At 42.8% G+C, this 17,473-nt stretch overlaps 1 protein-coding gene across 1 annotated transcript in view; it reads left to right on the forward strand.

Moving 5' to 3' along the window:
- The window catches only part of Snd1 (staphylococcal nuclease and tudor domain containing 1), a 421,942-nt gene that overhangs the window by 16,390 nt on the left and 388,079 nt on the right, over positions 1 to 17,473 (forward strand). The window contains exon 2 of the mRNA XM_052719698.1: positions 14,307 to 14,456. Coding sequence (XP_052575658.1) covers positions 14,307 to 14,456 — 150 coding nt within the window. The remainder of the gene's footprint in view (positions 1 to 14,306; positions 14,457 to 17,473) is intronic.

Raw genomic sequence — 17,473 nt, forward strand, 5'->3', positions numbered from 1 at the left:
CTAATCTAGTGTCTTTTATTGCTGTGTGTTTTAAGAAAATTGCACATACCTTGACAGAAACGAAGAAGAGTCCATGCATGGACTTCCATTTCTTTACCAGATTCCAGAACCTCTCTCTGGTTCATTTGGCTGTATGTGGTACAAAGGTCCTCTAGCCCCTTCTGTCATTTGATGGTGGTCAGGTGTTGGGTGCAGTACATTTTGCTCAGGGACAGGATGAAAGCAGTGCTGTGATTGAGAAATTAAGAGATGCCTGGCGTGGCTAGGAACACAGCAGCTTTTCCCTCTCCTGCCCTGGATTGGGATTTGCCTACTGTACTTCTGTCTGAATCTGGGCCCTGGAATTGGTTGAGTTAAAGAAAGTGGGCTGGAGCCATGCTTTTAATCCCAGCACTTGGGAGGCAGAGGCAGGTCGATCTCTGTGAGTTTGAGGCCAGCCTGGTCTGCAGAGCGAGTTCCAGGACAGCCAGGACTGTTACATGGAGAAACTCTGTCTCGGGCGGGGGGTGGGGGTTGGGGTGGGGTGGGGTGGACATAGAGGCTCAGTTAGCTGAGGAGCCCTGGAGTGGTATTCCAGATTTTTCTACCCTTCTCACCACTACTGCCTCCAAGTTTTTTTGCCCAATAGGAGTATTTTCTGTGGATTTACCAAGGTGACCATGGTCTTTGGAGAACTGCTTCCTGTTTGTGCAGTGATAGTACATAATTTGACAAGAAGTAAATCTTCCACTTTTGCTACACACGTGTGCCCAGATCTGAAACACCTTGGACATATATACAGAATATATATGAGGACAATCCTTGATCCGTTACTCAAGATGCATAATGCAGGCTGAAGCTGTATTCTAGAAAGTACTTGGAAAGGGAAAATAGCCCCTCTTTTCTCTGTCTGCTCTTAGAGTCAACACAGAACCTTATTGTGACAGCTGTGTGGGTTATTTCCCACACAGCCCCACCTCCCTCAAGTTGCCAAGTGGATGTCTTATTCACTTCTGACATCATTTACCTGGAGATAGTGTCAGGTCCCACAATACCTATTTTCACAAGAGAAACTCTTCAGATACCAATCACGAGTTCTAGGTTGTAACTTGTATGTCCCAACCAACTACAAACCAGTGTCCTCCTCCCTTTCAGTAATTTGCTAAGACATCTCACAGAGTCTAGAGAGACATTTGCTGGTTTATTAAAGATGCTTCTAGGGTAGGTACAGATGCACATCCAGGTGAGGAGATGGATAGGGCAGTGTGAGCAGGTGGGGATACATAGAGCTTCATGCTCTCTCACGACATGCCGCTCTCTCAGCACCTCTCTCTGTTCAGCAGCCTGGAAGCTCGTCAGATTTTAGTCAAGGGTTTTAGAGCATGTGGATCTGGTGGCACAAGCTTATAAAACTCAGCTACTAAGGAGGCTGAGGCTGGAGGATTACTTAAGCCCAGGAGTTGGAGACCAGCTTGGGAAGCATAGCAAGACCTTGTCTCAAATTTTGCCCTCCTGTATGTGCATACATGTGCACATGCTCTAGTAGGTGCCTAATGTCCCTATCTAGAATCTCCCTCTATCATTTGCCATCTTATATTTTGAGACAGAATCTCTTACTGAACTTGATCGTTTTTTCAGCGAGAATGGGTAACTAGAGAGCTCTGGAATCTGGGTTTGTGGAGCTGCTATTCCTGGCTTTTTGTTTTTTATCTGTTTATTTTTAACTGTTTATTTTATGTGTATGGATGTTTTGCCTACATGCATGTTTGTGCACCATATACTTGCCTGGTGCCCTTGAGTAAGAAGAGAGCATCCGATTCCTTGGGACTGGAATTACACAGATGTGTTTGTGAGCTGCCATGTGGATGCTGGGAATTTAACACAGGTTTAATTGAAGAGCAGCCAGTGCACCTAGCCACTGAGCCATCTCTCTCCAGTCACCTTTATCAGGTTTTTACATTAGTGTTGGGATCTAAACTTCGGTCCTCATGCTTGCATAGTAAATGCAATCTACTAACATTTTTAAGGTAGAGTCTCATGTAGCCCAGGCTAGCCAAGGATAACATTGAGCCCAAGTGCTGGGATTACAGGTGTGTCCAGCCACACTTACTAATCAGACACAGGGCTTACCAACGCCAAGGATAACATTGAGCCCAAGTGCTGGGATTATAGGTGCGTCCAGCCACACTTACTGATCAGACACAGGGCTTACCAACTGAGTTATGTTTCCAGCCACTTTATGTATGTATGTATATGTATATATTCATTCATTCATTCATTCATTCATTCATTCATTCATTCATAAATTTTAGTCATTAGCACCGTTCCCTTAGGTTGGTAGGTGGGGTTGAAAGTTGTAAACTTTATTCATTTTGCCTTTTATGGTATCTGGCCACATCCTGAGGCAAATGATAAGGTTCTATTCTAGGTAAACTCGGCTAGAGAGATTGCTCATTGATTAAGAGCACTGGGTTCGATTATAAGCACATGCATGATGGCTAACAATTGTCTGTAACTCGTGTTCCAGGGAATCTGTCACCCTCTTTTGGTCTCTAAGGGCACCAAGCATGCATATGGCGCATGCATCCAGGCAAAACACTAGTATACATAAAAGAAGAATAAATCTTGGGCTGGAGAGATGGCTCGGAGGTTAAGAGCACTGACTCCTCTTCCAGAGGTCCTGAGTTAAATTCCCAGCAACCACATGGTGGCTCACAACCATCTGTAATGAGATCTGGCTCCCTCTTCTGGCCTGCAGTCATATATGCTGTATACCTAAAAAAAATAAACAAATCTTAAAAAAAAGAATAAATCTTAAAAACAAAGCAAAATGACAACAAAAAATCTGAGTCTGCATTGTATTCCATTATATAAAATAGGCTAACTTCTGCAACTTCAGTCTAAGTGTGGGAAGGTGGGATTGGTGTTTGAGTTTATGGAAGACCGATCCAGCTTGATTGATGGTGGCCTAAGCTTGATTATTCCTTTTCCTCTGCGTATCCCCCATCCGTTGTGTTCTGTGCCCATTCCTTTATGTTTCTCAGTGAGTTGAAAAGTAAAGACTATTACTCTTTTTTGCTGTCAGCTTAGGCATTTAGGTACACATTTATTACCATGGTGTTTGGATACAGGCTTTGGGTTGTAAATCGGAGAGACTCTTGTCTACTAATCAAGAACAAATACAAAAATCCTGGGGAATATAATTAGAGAAGAGATGATAGCATTTGCTCAGACACCAACTATCCCTTCTGGGGATATGGGAAGTGACTGAAGAAAGTGGGCAGACAATTGAATATTGAACAGTTAATTAGGAGATTCTCCAAAGTGGTCAGGGATATAGATTTGAGTGGTTTCTGTTGAAAATAGAGTAGACTTGACAGCTCACAGGAAATAAATCAATTGAGTGGTTAGAAATGAGTTAGGCAAGACACTCTTGAAGGAGGTAACAAGGGAAATCGGACATCTGATGAGAGCACTGAAGGAAGCAGCTGGAGAACACAGTGCCAAAAATAGCATGAACTTCCTGGGGGAGAGCGAAGTGATGCTCAGGGAAGTTGGAGTTGTTAGAGGCAGAGGGAGAGGGCTGTGCCAGGGGACCCCTGGGGTGGAGGAACCAGAAAAGGACAACTAGATGCTTAGATTGCCTGCCAGTCATGGTGAGGGAGTGGGGGCCTTGGAGAACATTTGATAGAGGAGTAGAAGTGAGTGTTACTGTCCTTAGGTTCGTGTTAGCTTCTGCAGAAATTCTGTAAACTTATGAACTGTTTAAGGACAAGCGTGTGTTAATGGTTTTCGCTCTCACTTTCTAGAATCCAGTACTGACTGTAAGATTAACAACAGCAAAAAAGCTTAGTCTTTGGTCATGTTCTGTGCCCTGGGCCTACCTTGGTGAACAAGGTAGACGTGGTCATTTGCACCCACAGACCTCACAGCCCAGAGGAAGACTAATACTAGCAGTTACAGACTGATCCATATTGTCTTCACTTCTGTGAGGGAGGAGTGCAGAGCTTCAGACTTCTATGCATTGGGAAGGCATCGCTGAGAAAACAGTTTAAGCTCTGTTTGCTGGAGAATTACCAAGCCAGACATTTAGGGTGGGAGTTAATGGACAGCACACCTCAAACTTCATTATTATGCAGTCCCCTGGGGAGCCCGTTGGATGCAGATTCTGATTCATAGGTCTGGTGCAGCATGAGGAGCTGCGTTTCTGGTGAACTTTGTAATGTCGCCAGTCTGTAATCTGCAGAGGCTTTCTGAGCATCATTACCTTGCTCACTTATTCTCTAACATCTCTTGAAAGGTGATGGGGTTCAGCAGTCATTTTTCCTTCTCTTCTTTCCATGGCTATGGTTGGTCGAAGTCATACAACCAAGTTGTTAAATGCTTGCAGTCTGACTGGTTTTGTAATAGTCTCTGCTGGTTCCTCCACTTGGAAAGACTCTTGTTGCTTAGCCCTGTGCTTTACACAGCACACACTGCAGACAACAGCTAGAGCATAGGGACAGCAGGAGGAAACCTTAGGAAAAACAAAATCTAGTTATGTAGTAAATTATTAGTGAACCCCCTGCATTTCCCCAAATGTTGAGATTAGAGGTCATCTGCCCTAGTCCCCTAAGCAATGTTCATAGGTGTCACTATCACATTTGGCTCAGGCCTTGTATTAGTTCATTTTTTTTATTGCTGTGATAAAATGTCATGGTCAGTGAAATTGTAGACAGGAGTTTATTTAGACTTACAGTTCCAGAGGGACAAGAGTCTATTATAGCTAGGAAGCAGCAGATATGGTAGCAGGAGGAGCAAGCTCACATCTTGACTGGCAAGTACCATTGGTTGCGTCTTGCTCGGAGTCACCACTGGGTGAATACCATTGATGACTTTTCTCTCTTCCTAGCCTGCATAGCACCTGTTGGCATTATGAAAGCTGGCCGTCAGGGAGGGAGTTCTCAGGTCAGTTCCAGATTGATTTCTCTGTGTCCTACAACCAAGGTCTGTGTGTTTTCAGCAGTTGGGTTTTCCCATCTGTTTGATGGCTAAGCAAGAACAGTGGCTGAATGACCTGTATTGATTTGGGGATTCTGGTGCTCCACTTTCAGAATTCTTGCTTGAGTGTGTTATCACTGTGATTGTTGACAAATAACAAATTCCTAATTTTACCATTGATCCTACAGTTAGTAGTTTCACTCCAGAACTCTGTTCTGCATTCGTTCACTCATTTATTTGTCCAATGAGTTGGTCTATTACTATTATTTTGATTTTCTTCTTTTTTTTTTTTTTAAGATCCATTTTCCTTTTATGGTTTATTTCCTTTTATTTTATGTGCATTGGTGTTTTGCCTGCATGTATGTATATGTGAGGGTATTGGATCCTCTGGAACTGGAGTTCCAGATAGTTGTGAGCTGTCGTGTGGGTGCTGAGAACTGACTTCTGAGTCCTCTGGAGTGAATGCTCTCAGCCACTGAGCCATCTCTTTCAGCCCCTATTATTTTGATTTTCAAGTTGCACCAATTTTGGCCCATGGCAGTACTCTTAAGCAGGCCACTTTATCGAAACGATCAAGTATGTTACCATTGTCCTTTTAAGCTTTTGGTCACAGCCACACATTCCTGGCTGAGACTGATCTTTTCCTGACCCAAACCTAGAGTCAGCAGTTTTTCAAGGAGTTTTTGCTGTTTTTAGCAGAGAAGTTTTTAGAAAGCAGAATCTGGACATCAGGTTGTCATGCCCTCTTAGTAGATGGAAGTAGGAAATACACGTGTGACATGGATGTCTGTCCATCTTTTGTTTCTGATCCCAACTGTGTGTTCTTCCAGCCTGTGTGTGTGTAACTTCCTTCTCCACCAGTGCAAACCTGACTTGTTATCCCGTCTCCGTACACGATCAATTTCTTGCTCTTAATAGTTGGTTCCTCAGCTTCTAGTGACCTGTCAGCGTGCTGGTGAGTAATCAGTCACCAGGGTCTGGCCAGCCAGTCAAGATAAGGGAGATTTAGGGTTTTTAAACACAGACACAGACACACACACACACACACACACACACACACACACACACACACACACACACGTACACACGTGTGAACCACCCCTCACCCCCCCATACTTGTTTTGTTTGCTTTTTTTCTTGGTACTGAGGATTGAAACTAGAGTCTGGTCCGTGTGGAGGATGAGCTATGCCATCAGTGAGGGTTTGGGGTTTTTTGTTGTTTTTTTGTTTTGTTTTGTTTTTAAACCCATTGGTAGCACTGGTAATTTGGCAGTGGAAATGGTCACCCTTAAAACTGCAGAATCCTGGTAGGAAACTGGATCTTCCATTTCTTTTGGTAGAAAGAAAGCTTTGTTTCTAGGCTTTTTTTGAAAGTGTCCCAGCATTTCTTTTTAAATTGCTTGGAAGGTTTCAACTGGTTTTATTTTTTTCCCCTCCAAATTGTGCCTTTACTGCTTGTGTGTAACTGAAATAAAGTACTTAAAAAAAACTCTTTCTTCTGTGCTTTATTTACTGTTTAAAAACAACAACAAACCTTCAGTTTTACTCCTCACATGAACATGTTTCTTCACCAGAGCACTTTTAATTCTTGCTCATAGTCTGTATTGGATTTCTTTTTCCTATCAGAATATTAAATGTAAGAGTTCTGAGCATCACTAGACTGTGTTCTCTCCGGCTCTTCCGTATTCAATCACAGTGTATGTGGATCCTGTAGACATACACTGCCAACTATATCTCTCATTGTCCAGGAAAGTAATATTCTTTTCTTAATCTTTACTTCGTACTTTGGTGTGATGTTCTTATCTTTCTTTGCACTTTATTTCTCTAGATTATAACACTTAAGGAAATTCTTTTTTTTTTTTTTTTTTTTTCCTCACGCTCAGAGCATTGAAGAGACCTGATCACTGTAGTACTTTTCTGTACTTTTAAAGCAGAGTACCTGAACGGATCATTTGGAGGAGGGTTCAAAGTCCTGTCTATAGTCATATCCTTAGGATCTGGAGTTCATTTGCTTTTTTTGCTTCTTTGTTTTTGAGATTGTATTTTAATTACAACATTTCCCCTTTCCCTTTTCTCCCTCAAGTCCTCCCATATACCCTCCCCTGCTCTCTTTCAAAATTCTTGCCCTTTTTCCATCAATTGTTATTATGTGTGTGTGTGTGTGTGTGTGTGTGTGTGTGTGTGTGTATGTTCCTAAATATAACCTACTGAATCTATATAATGTTACTTATATGTATAGTTTTAGGACTGATTGTTTGTCAGTGGACATCCTGTAACTCGAATTGCTAAATGGTCTCTTAATAAACACCCAGAGCCAGATATTGGAGTAAATGCTGAAAGCTCAGAGAGACAAAGGAACAAGCCACTGCCTCGTCTCACCTCTAGGACTCCTCAGCCTGAAAAAGCTTCAGCCAAAAGGGCTTCTGCCGAAAAGGCTTTACCTGAAAAAGCTTTTAGTTCCTGTCTCCTCATGCCTTATTATGCCTTTCTCCGCCCAGCCTTCACTTCCTTCTAGACGGATCTCTGTCTCTCGAGTGCTAGGATTAAAGGTGTGTGCCACCACTGCCTGACCTCTATGTCTAATCTAGTGGCTTGTTCTGTTCTCTGATCTTCAGGCAAATTTTATCAGGATACACAGTATATCACCACAACCACCAGTTGATCTGTTCTTCCCTAGGGAAGGTTACCCCTCCCAGCTTTGCTCAGCTCCTGAGCTTTCCTTGTGCAGTTTGACTTGTTCAGCTCACAGTTGGGCAGCCATGTTGGTAAGACCTTATGAGTAGAGCTTCTGATGTTACTAGGAGACACAGTCTTCACAGGAAGCTCCCTGATCTTTTGGCTTTTAAGTCTTTTTACGCCCTCTTCACAGTGCTCCCTGAGCCCTTATATGTGGAGAGTGTTTTGTTTTGTAGATGTAACCATTGTGGCTAGCCTTCATTTACGTTTTGCTTCTTCCTTTGACCAGGCCACACTGACTATTGTTCTGAAAAAAATTTTTTTTGTTTGACAACTGGAATTAATTTCTTGGAAGTGACACTGGGTCTACTATATACTCATCTTTTCTTCCTGAGTTCCTCTGTCTGGTTGACTAGGAGATCTTAGTCTCTCCAGTCTGGCAGTAAATAGAGCCCACTAGAAGGTTGTAAAGACTTCACTCTGGAGAACGAGGTCTGTAGACAGCTCTTCGGTGGCTTCCAGGAGCATGAGTTCCTGTCTTGCTGGGGAATCATCACTTGTACAGGGGCTTGCCAGTACTTACTTTTGTAAGTCACCAGTATTGGTTTCATGGTTCTCATATGTGTAGTATTTAGGGTTTATTGGAAAGTATGCTGGGATGCATCAAATTACCATATCATGTTTTCTTCATCTATAAATCAGAAAATATGATAGAGAAAAGTAATTTATGATTCCTTGCAATTTCCTGAGCTACATAATAGATTTAGGCAGCTTGTGTATTATTATCATAGCCAGTCCATAATTAGTAGCAAATATCATTAATACTGCAGATTGGGCAAGGTTAAAAAGAAGAGATTTATTTTTGCTCTTGATTATAGATCAAGGTCAGGGGGCTAGATCTGATACTAGCCTTTAAACTTTTTATTTTAAGAATGACGGTGGTGTGTGTGTTTCACAAATGCTGCTTTGATTTGGAGCCGCCAGCCAGCTCACGGGGGCTTGCTTTTTGAATGCTTTGGTCTCTGACAGCAGCCCTGCTGGCCACAGAGAAGCTCCAAACACTTGTTTCTCTGTGCTGATAGTACCATGTGGTTTTCGGGCTGAAGTCACTATAGCTGCTTTCAGAGTCTTCTTCAGCTGTAAAGGAAAAGGACTGAGTGCTGTCTGTCTGCTTCTGACTTCTTTGGTGATCCTGAGATTAACAACCTGAGAGCCTGTTTGTAGAGTGGCTGAGGAGGGAGCATATCCCGAGTCAGAGAAACAGCAGTGCTGTGAAGGGTTTCTGGTTCGTTGTTTTTGAATGGTGGGGCCTCTAATTTAGGCTTGCTTCTTGATTTTAGCAAAAAAAAAAAAAAAAAAAAAAAATGAGGGTGGAACAAAATCAGGAAGAAAGAAAGAAGCAGGTTGTCTTGACAACTGTTCTGGGATATCTCATGGGACCACACGGCTCATGTTCTTCTGGGATTGCCTGCTTTGTTGGAATTACTTTCTTTTAAATTTTATTTATTTTTATTTCATGTGCATCGGTGTTTTGCCTGCATGTATATCTGTGTGAGGTGTCAGATCCTCTGGAACTGGAGTTACAGACAGTAGTGAGCTGCCATGTGGGTGCTGGGAATTGAACTTGGGTCCTCTGGAAGAGCAGCCAGTGCTCTTAACCACTGAGCCACCTCTCCAGCCCCCTGAATGACTTTCTGGTTCTCAAGAGATGATTCTTCCTGTTGTGGCAACAGCTCTGGTTGGCAGGAAACCGTTTCCTGATGGGCTGAAATTTTCCCAACTTCTTTTCTCCCAGTTGTTCTGTGCTTATTCGGTTTCTTAGGACATTTCTGGATATTACACAGTTCTGAGCTCTATGCTTCACAACTTTGGTACCTTCTGTTCTTCCTCTCCCATTCCCTGCCTGCCGTCCATTTCTTGGGATGTTGAGGTTTGGGATTTAGGGCCTTGCAGCCGAACCAGCCTAGTTTTCATGGTCTTCCTCAGTGTTGATTGAAACAGTGCCTTTAATTGTGATTCACTTCTGTTTCCTTCTGTTTTTGGTTGCTTGTGCTTTTGGTGTCATATCTAAAAAATGATCATCTACTGGAAGCTTTTGCAGATTTACCTGTATGTTTTGTTCTTAAACTTTTACAAGTTTAACTTGCTTTCATATCTGTGATGCTTTTTGAATTTCTTTTGTTTGTAGTGTGAAGTAGAGATCAAACTTCATCCTGTGCGTGGCTGCACCTTTTGTTGAAAGTTGTGCTCTTTTCTGCATTGAATTATCTCGGCACCTTGTTCAAAACCTCTTGGTTGTAAATGTGTGGCTGTGATGTGGCCCTGTTTTATATCTATTCTTAGTTGCCTGTTCTTAATCCTTTATACTGGCCCTTCCATCGACAATGTTGCTCTTGTCACATGCCTTTTATACCTCCAGAGACAAAAAAGCCCCGATAAGCAGAGCCGGTAAGATACCTTTCTTGAACCAAGATGATTTTGCTCTTGAACTGGGAAAAATACTAGCCAGTATTGATATACTTAGGCGTTTTCTGTATGATCATGTTTGTGTAACTGGTGAGAGTATATTTTTGTATCTAATTTTCTGTCTTGTGATGGCAGTGGTCTGGATGTTCGAGAGTTAAGTGTACCAAATCATTTATCAGAGCCTAGTGAAGATTTAATGTCCTGTTCTGTTGCTGGGCAACATTTTAGTGGCTCTCCATATAGTGTTTCACTGTAGGTAAATCTCCCAGCAAATCTGTAAGTGGGTTTGAACAGTTTAAAATTCCATTTTTCCCCCCAGTACCTTATTTCAGCCTCTGTGGCTGTCTGACTCTGGCCTTGAAGCCAGATCTTTTGAATCCTACCACATCCCTCTGCAACCTTTGTAGGCAGAGCTGAGAAGTGTTAAATCCATAACCTCATTCAAGCTGACTCATTATGACAGCTGGCTTCACAATCCTCCTGCTGTAGCAGGTAGTCCTGAGATCGTTTTTCTAGAATATGTCATTTTATTATTCTAATTGGATAAAGCGGTAACCATACGACTTGTTGTCTATGCCCTATAAATTAGCAATTAAGGATAATTACTGTGTTCATGAAAGTTTGTAACATGAATCAGTCAGTGGAGCTTTGGCAGATCAATTACCCATGACAATTTCTTCACAATCTTTATTCTTCTGAAATTACAAATATGATAAATGCTGTTTTCCTCACATCTGTTGTTTCCTGTTTGTCTCCCCACTTGATCATCAGCTCCCCAGGAGCAGAAACTTCTGTCTTCTAGTCCCCTAAAATATGCAACTTGCCTAGAAGAGTGGCCCACACATCGTTGGTATTAAATAAGTGTTGATGAAAAGTCAATCAATCAATCAATCAATCAATCAATGAATTAACTTTGAAAAACCCAGTGTCTGTTTATTATGAAAACTGGCTTGATGCCATATGAAATATTAGTCTGATTTGTAGGACGTTGGTCTTTTCCATGTTTTATATAGATATTTTAAGTATTTTTCCCTTGGTTTTTATTGGGTAGGAGACCTTCAATAATTGAAACCCTTTAGAATATTTTTATTAAGGAAGGACTAGAATAAGAACTGTTAACAAGGCAGTTTATCAATGCTTGGAAAATGAGTTGTAGATAATCGCAAGAAGGTATGGTGTATTTTGAATGATTTCAGATCTTATAAACAGGAGGGAAACTAGTCTTCTTTAACATATAGGCTTCATTCTTCCACAGTGCCCTGCAGATGCAGTGTTTTCCTGTCTCTTCTTCAGTGCCATTGGCAAACGCTGGGGAGACTATTTCAGAAGAAAGCTGCGCCCATGTCAGTCCTTTCTGGCTGGAGGAATAGGAAGATAGGTGTCCCTGTCCTGATGAGTCAGTCTTCAGGAGGTTGGATTGGTGACTGCGTCTTGAATTAATATACTTAATAATAAAGAACACACAGAGCATCTTAAGTGAATTGAGAGGGCCGGGGAGGTGGCTTAGTCAGTAAAGTACGTGCTGTACCAGCATGAGAACCTGCATTTGATCCCAAGTACCCATGTAAGAAAGCCAGACATGGTGCACGCTCCTCTAATTTCAGAGTTGGGGAGGTAGAGACAGGCAGATGGATTCCTGCAACTTGTTGGCTAGGGAATCGGGCTGAGTCATCAAACTCTAGGTTCTGTGAGAGACCCTGCCTCAAAAAATAAAGTGGAGAGTGATAGAGGAAAATACTGATGTTGACCCCTGACCTCCATACAATGAGGATTGGAGAGATGGCTCAGTGGTCAAGAGTGATTACTGCTCTTTCATAGGACCCAAGTTCAATTCCTGGTGGCTTATAACTGCCTGTTATTCCAGCTCTAGGGAATCCATTGATGCCTTCTGGCCTCAGTGGATACTGATGCACATACATGCACATATTCACATACAGACACAAAGATACACATGAATAAAAAGTAAAGTCTAAAAAGGAAGAAAGGATAAAAATGAAGAGCATTTTCTTGTAACTGGATTGGGAAGACAAGTTTTTGCATGTGTATTATGGTGTAGCCACAGTGGAGTGATTTAGGCCAAGGTCTATGTGCTTCAGGCATTGGCGACATCAACTGGAATGCTAGTTTAAAAAAGCATCAGGATCTGCATATTGCTTGATGAAATTCTCATGAAAAGGTAGTAGAGTGGGTAGATCAGTTGTGATAGAGTTAAAACATTGAAATACCATAGTCATGAAAAATGAGTTGTATTTCACACCAGCATGGATATATTTTACTAAAAAGAATTCGTAAAAGAAGCAAGTCATCGTATATAAGACTTAGCTAGTAAAGCTCGCAAATAGACAAAATGAAGTTCTGTTGCTTAAAGATGCTTAAGGTGAATGAAACACAAGTGTGCAGAAGAGCAAGGGAGTGATTCTCTCATGGTGGTCAGAGTGGTGGTAGGCATCAGAAGCCTGGGTAGAAAGGACATGGAGAGTGTCTTAGGGTTTCTGTTGCTGTGAAGAGACACCCGCAACTCTTCTAAGGAAAACATTTAATTGGGGCTGGCTTATAGATTCAGAGGTTTAGTCCATTATCATCATGGTGGGAAGCATGGCTGTGCACAGGCAGACATGGTGCTGGAGAAGGAGCTGAGAGCTCTACATCCAGATCTGCAGGCAGCAGGAAGAGAGAGTGACACTGGGCCTGGCTTGAGCTTCTGAAACTTCAAAGCCCACCTCCAGTGATACACTTCCTCCAACAAGGCCACACCTAATAGTGCCACTCCCTTTGGGCCTTCGGGAGATTTTCATTCAAACCACCAACACTTTGGGCAGTGTTCTAGGCCTTGGATAGTGGCTACTCAGTCCTTTACTTTTCTTATTCTCTGACGCATACATTTATGACACATTTTTTAAATTGAAAGCATTAGTTGAGTGAGGAGAGGGAGAATGACTGCTAGTGGGTGTGTGGAAGAGTCTTCCCTTATACTTTTTCAGAGTGAGCTTCTGTCTCAAGGATCTCATCTGAGCAGTACCCTCCATTGACAGCCCTGCGGCCTTCCATGCTAACCTTCAGTAGCTGTTGTTCGTTTTGAAGCATGGAGTTGAGAACCCTTCAGACCGAGTGAGCTCAGCTGTCCGTCAGAGTAGCCTCATGAAGCAGAGGCAGTTTGAGTAGCTTGTGTCATTTTTACTGTGTGCCTTTTTTTCTCTTCTCACTCAGATTCTTTCCTTTTACGGCCCCTCAGGTATTTAAAAGTTTGTTAATGCCAGTGAACTTCAGAGCCCTTTCCACAGTTGCAAATAGGTTTTGTTCTGGCTTCTTAGCCAGGAGTGGAGAGAAGCCACCACCACAGTTGGGAATGTAAATGTTTAGGATGTGGGCTTTAGAGGGCAGTACTTGTGTGTATCTCATATGATGTTGCACGTGCTTTGGTGTCCTCTGCTCCTGGCCTTGATTATGTGGGGTTCCTTTCTTTAGCTTCCCTTTCTTTCTTTCTTTCTTTCTTTCTTCTTTCTTTCTTTCTTTCTTTCTTTCTTTCTTTCTTTCTTTCTTTCTTTCTTTTCTTTCTTTCCTTCCTTCCTTCCTTCCTTCCTTCCTTCCTTCCTTCCTTCCTTCCTTCCTTTCTTTCTTTCTTTCTTTCTTTAAAATAAATATTTATTATGTATATGTTGTTCTGCCTGCAGGCCAGAAGAGGGCGCCAGATCTCATTACAGATGGTTGTAAACCACCATGTGGTTGCTGAGAATTGAACTCAGGACCTCTGGAAGAGCAACCAGTGCTCTTACCCGCTGAGCCATCTCTCCAGCCCTAGCTTCCCTTTCTTTAAGTGTTCATAGTTTGCCTTATTCTAGAATGGAAAACGTGGAGATATTAACTTGTTAATAATTGAAAAGAACAGTGTTGATGCATGCTGGGATAAAATTACAAAGGTTATTAACCTCTATGTCTCATATGCCTTTTTATCCCAGTCTGTTTATTTTATGGCTTTTCTGTTGTTTGTTTAATTCCTACTTACATTTCTGAGTCTGGCCCAAGGCTCTTTGTAGGTATTTTTTCTTACAAATTCAAGCCAAATTCTGTTCATTTTATCCTGTAGATATATTTGAGGGCCTCTGGGGTGCAAAGTACTTTTCTAGATGTTGGGGATTCATTAGCATATAACTTACATTATGGTGATATTATTTTCAGGCCACCATTCTCTTTTCTTACCTATGTAGGTCCTCTCTGGGTGTGCCATCATTGTCCGTGGGCAGCCCCGTGGTGGTCCTCCTCCAGAGAGGCAGATCAACCTCAGCAACATCCGTGCTGGAAATCTCGCTCGGCGGGCGGCTGCCACACAACCAGATGGGAAAGATACACCGGATGAGGTAGGTGCTTGCCCAGGCCTTTCTGAGGCCGTGGGCCTAGTTGGCAGCCTGCTCTCCCCTTTGATGAAATTTTGCTGTGCTCTTTCTTTTCTCTTCATGGTGAGTACTTTCTGTCAGGATGACTGGATATGTCCCCAGTAGCTTACATCTCATCTGTCATTATACATACACTGCCTGAGTTAGTTTCTTTTCATTTTTCTTTGAGTAACTCAAAGGAGAAAGGGTTTATTTAACTCAGAATTCAAGGGTACAGTCCATCATAGCAGGGAAGTCAAGCGGCAGGAGCAGAAATCATGTGGTCCCATCAGAATAACCAGGAAGCAGATGTGATGAGTTCTTGTGCCCAGCTGCCTATCTTCCTTTAGACAGTAGAGGATCCCATATTATAGGGTGCCTTCCACAGTGGGAGAGTCTTTTCCTGCTCAGCTAACCAAATCAAGAGTCATGCCCAGAGGCCTATTTCCCTGATGATTCTTTACCTCATGATTGGTTAATTGTAGTAACAATCTCAGGGCTGTCCCCCATCCTTTCCTGTAGGCCTCACTTTCCACTCTTGGAGAATAGATTTGAAGTCATAGCAGTGTAACATTTTTATAAATGGCAGCTCCCTGTCAATGCTAGTGCTAACCTTTTGGTATAGTTGCCGATATCCCCAAAGCTGTCTGAATTTGTGAAACTGTAAAGTTTTATGTAAATGTGAGGTGTTTTTTGTTTGTTTGTTTTTGGCAGCACTGGGACTTGAAAGCAGGGTCTCACACCTGCCAGGCAAGTGTCTACTACTGAGCAATATCTGGTTCCCTCTTCCCAACTCCCAATCCCTGTCTTTTTTGGTGATAAGGTCTCCTTTGGCTTGAGCTGACTTCATCCTTCTGTAGGAGGGGGGAGCTTTGGATTTCTGATCCTCCTGAGTTTTGGAATTATAGGAATGTGCCACTAAGTCTGGTACTGTGATTGAACTCAGGGGTTTCGTGTGTGATAGACAAACACTCCACAACCCAGCCCTAAAAATGAGTTTTTATTACTGTTTTTTAAACATTCTGTGTGTGTGTGTGTGTGTGTGTGTGTGTGTGTGTGTGATGCATAGGTTCATGTGTGGAAGTAAGAGGACAACCTGTGGGAGGAGTCTGTTCTCTCCTCCTACCATGTGGACTTAGGAGCTGGGCTCTGTGGCAAGCACCTTCATCAGCTGAGCCATCTCCTTCGCCCTAAACATGAGGTTTTTTAAGGATGAGTTTTCATCAGTTCCTGGGCAGCTTGTGGCTTTGTGCTACACTCTGAGAAGCTACTTCTGAGCTTTTTCTCATCACCTCCACTCTGCCTTCCACCCCCGAACTCGTACCACCCGGCTGTGTGGCCTCTCACGTCAGCTGATTCCTGACTGCTCACACCCTGGCCTCTCCAGGTAGCTGCTGTCTATCCCAGATGCTGTGGGAGGTAGAGGAGATGGTTTCTACACTTGGAAATGTTGGGGCTTGGTTCTCCTTTAGCTGCTTCTCTGGTCAGAAACAGGATTTCTGGACTCTTGTTTGTTCTTGGCTGCCGCTTGGTGACTTTGGGTAGATTAGTAATTGGCTGTTCCCTGCTTTCCCCTTTCAAGGAAGTGAAGAAGAAAAAGTAATAGCTCATGAGCTTTTATTTAAGGAAAGCATTTAGTTCTTTTCATCTTTAATAGTATTTTTTTAAATAAGGCAGTAGTGAGGCAGCATTATAGATAATGGAGATGGAGAAAAATCGCCCATAATTGTTCTATCAGCAGTAGTTGGTTAGACTCTAGAGATAATGACTAAATACATTCAAATCAGTTCCTTCTCATTGGTCCTCCGTCAGTAACGACAAGTGTTGAGACTAATGTAGTGTCTATATCTACCTCTGGACTGCTCAATGAGGATTAAATAAGGAAACATGAAGTGCTTAGCACATTACAAAGTACTTAATGAATGTTTGGTCATCACTAGTCTGTTAGATCAAGGACTGAAGATTAAACCCCTTTTGGCACCTCAGCCATTGAGTGAGCGTCAAATGGGTGAATCGCTGTTCTCTATTCCTTTCAGCTCTGTGCCCTACAACAGCTTGATTGCTCCTGAGGTGAAGAGCTGCCTCTTCTTAGAGGCCATCAAGCTCTTTTCCCCAAAAGAAAGAAGCAGTGTAGCCTTATCTAAGAAAGGTTTGTTTAATTTCCTGTTTCATGGCTGAGAATGTGGGGCACTGCCTCCTGTGTAACAGGGTGGTCGAATCTGAGCAGACTCTGGCAGGAATGATGGCATGGAAGGTACCTGGCACTCCATCTTAGGTGTACAGAAGTTTTACAGTCCAGTGCTTTATCTTTTCCAGAGCAGTTTGGTGTCACAAGCCTTTTCCAGGAGCTCTTCAGAGTTCTTTGTGAGGTGGAGCACTTGGTAGCTGCTGTCACTCTCTCCCAGCCCAGGGCTATTGCTTCCTCCTAAGGCCTAGTCTGTCCTCTCCCTGTCGTGGTCTGGTCTTCCTCTCACACCCTTGATGCGACATGGACACAGGGTTCTAGTCACAGCCTGACGACCCAAAGGAGAAATCTGATTTTCCTTGCCCTGGTCTCACTTTTCTTGAAACACCCCACCCAGTATCCAGACCTAGAGAGTCGGCCTCTCTCCAGCCTGTCTGTGTTGCACATTTCATGGCTATTGATAGGGTTCTTGCTCAACTCTTCTGTTGGGCTGGGGACGTTTAAACAATATGCTCTTTGACTTCTCCTCACTTCTCCTCCTTCCTCCAGAGATCTCAGATTTCTGTCCTCCCCTCTGGGCAGGGTCTCACTCTGTAACTCCAGCTGGCTTAGAACTCTCTATGTAGACCAGATTGGCCTCATGGCCTCTGCTTAAGTACTGGAATTAAAGGGTGCCATCATACCCCCAGATCTTTTTGGACCATAATTTACATACTCTTGCTCATTGTTATTCTTAGACACTCCAGTGGTTTTCATTACTCTGACAAGCTACATGCCTGAACCTAGACCACAAGTCCATTTGTGCTCTGTCTGTCCT

This window comes from Peromyscus californicus, unplaced genomic scaffold (assembly GCF_007827085.1).
Source record: "Peromyscus californicus insignis strain IS unplaced genomic scaffold, ASM782708v3 Scaffold_6__1_contigs__length_162567912, whole genome shotgun sequence".
NCBI lineage: Eukaryota > Metazoa > Chordata > Mammalia > Rodentia > Cricetidae > Peromyscus > Peromyscus californicus.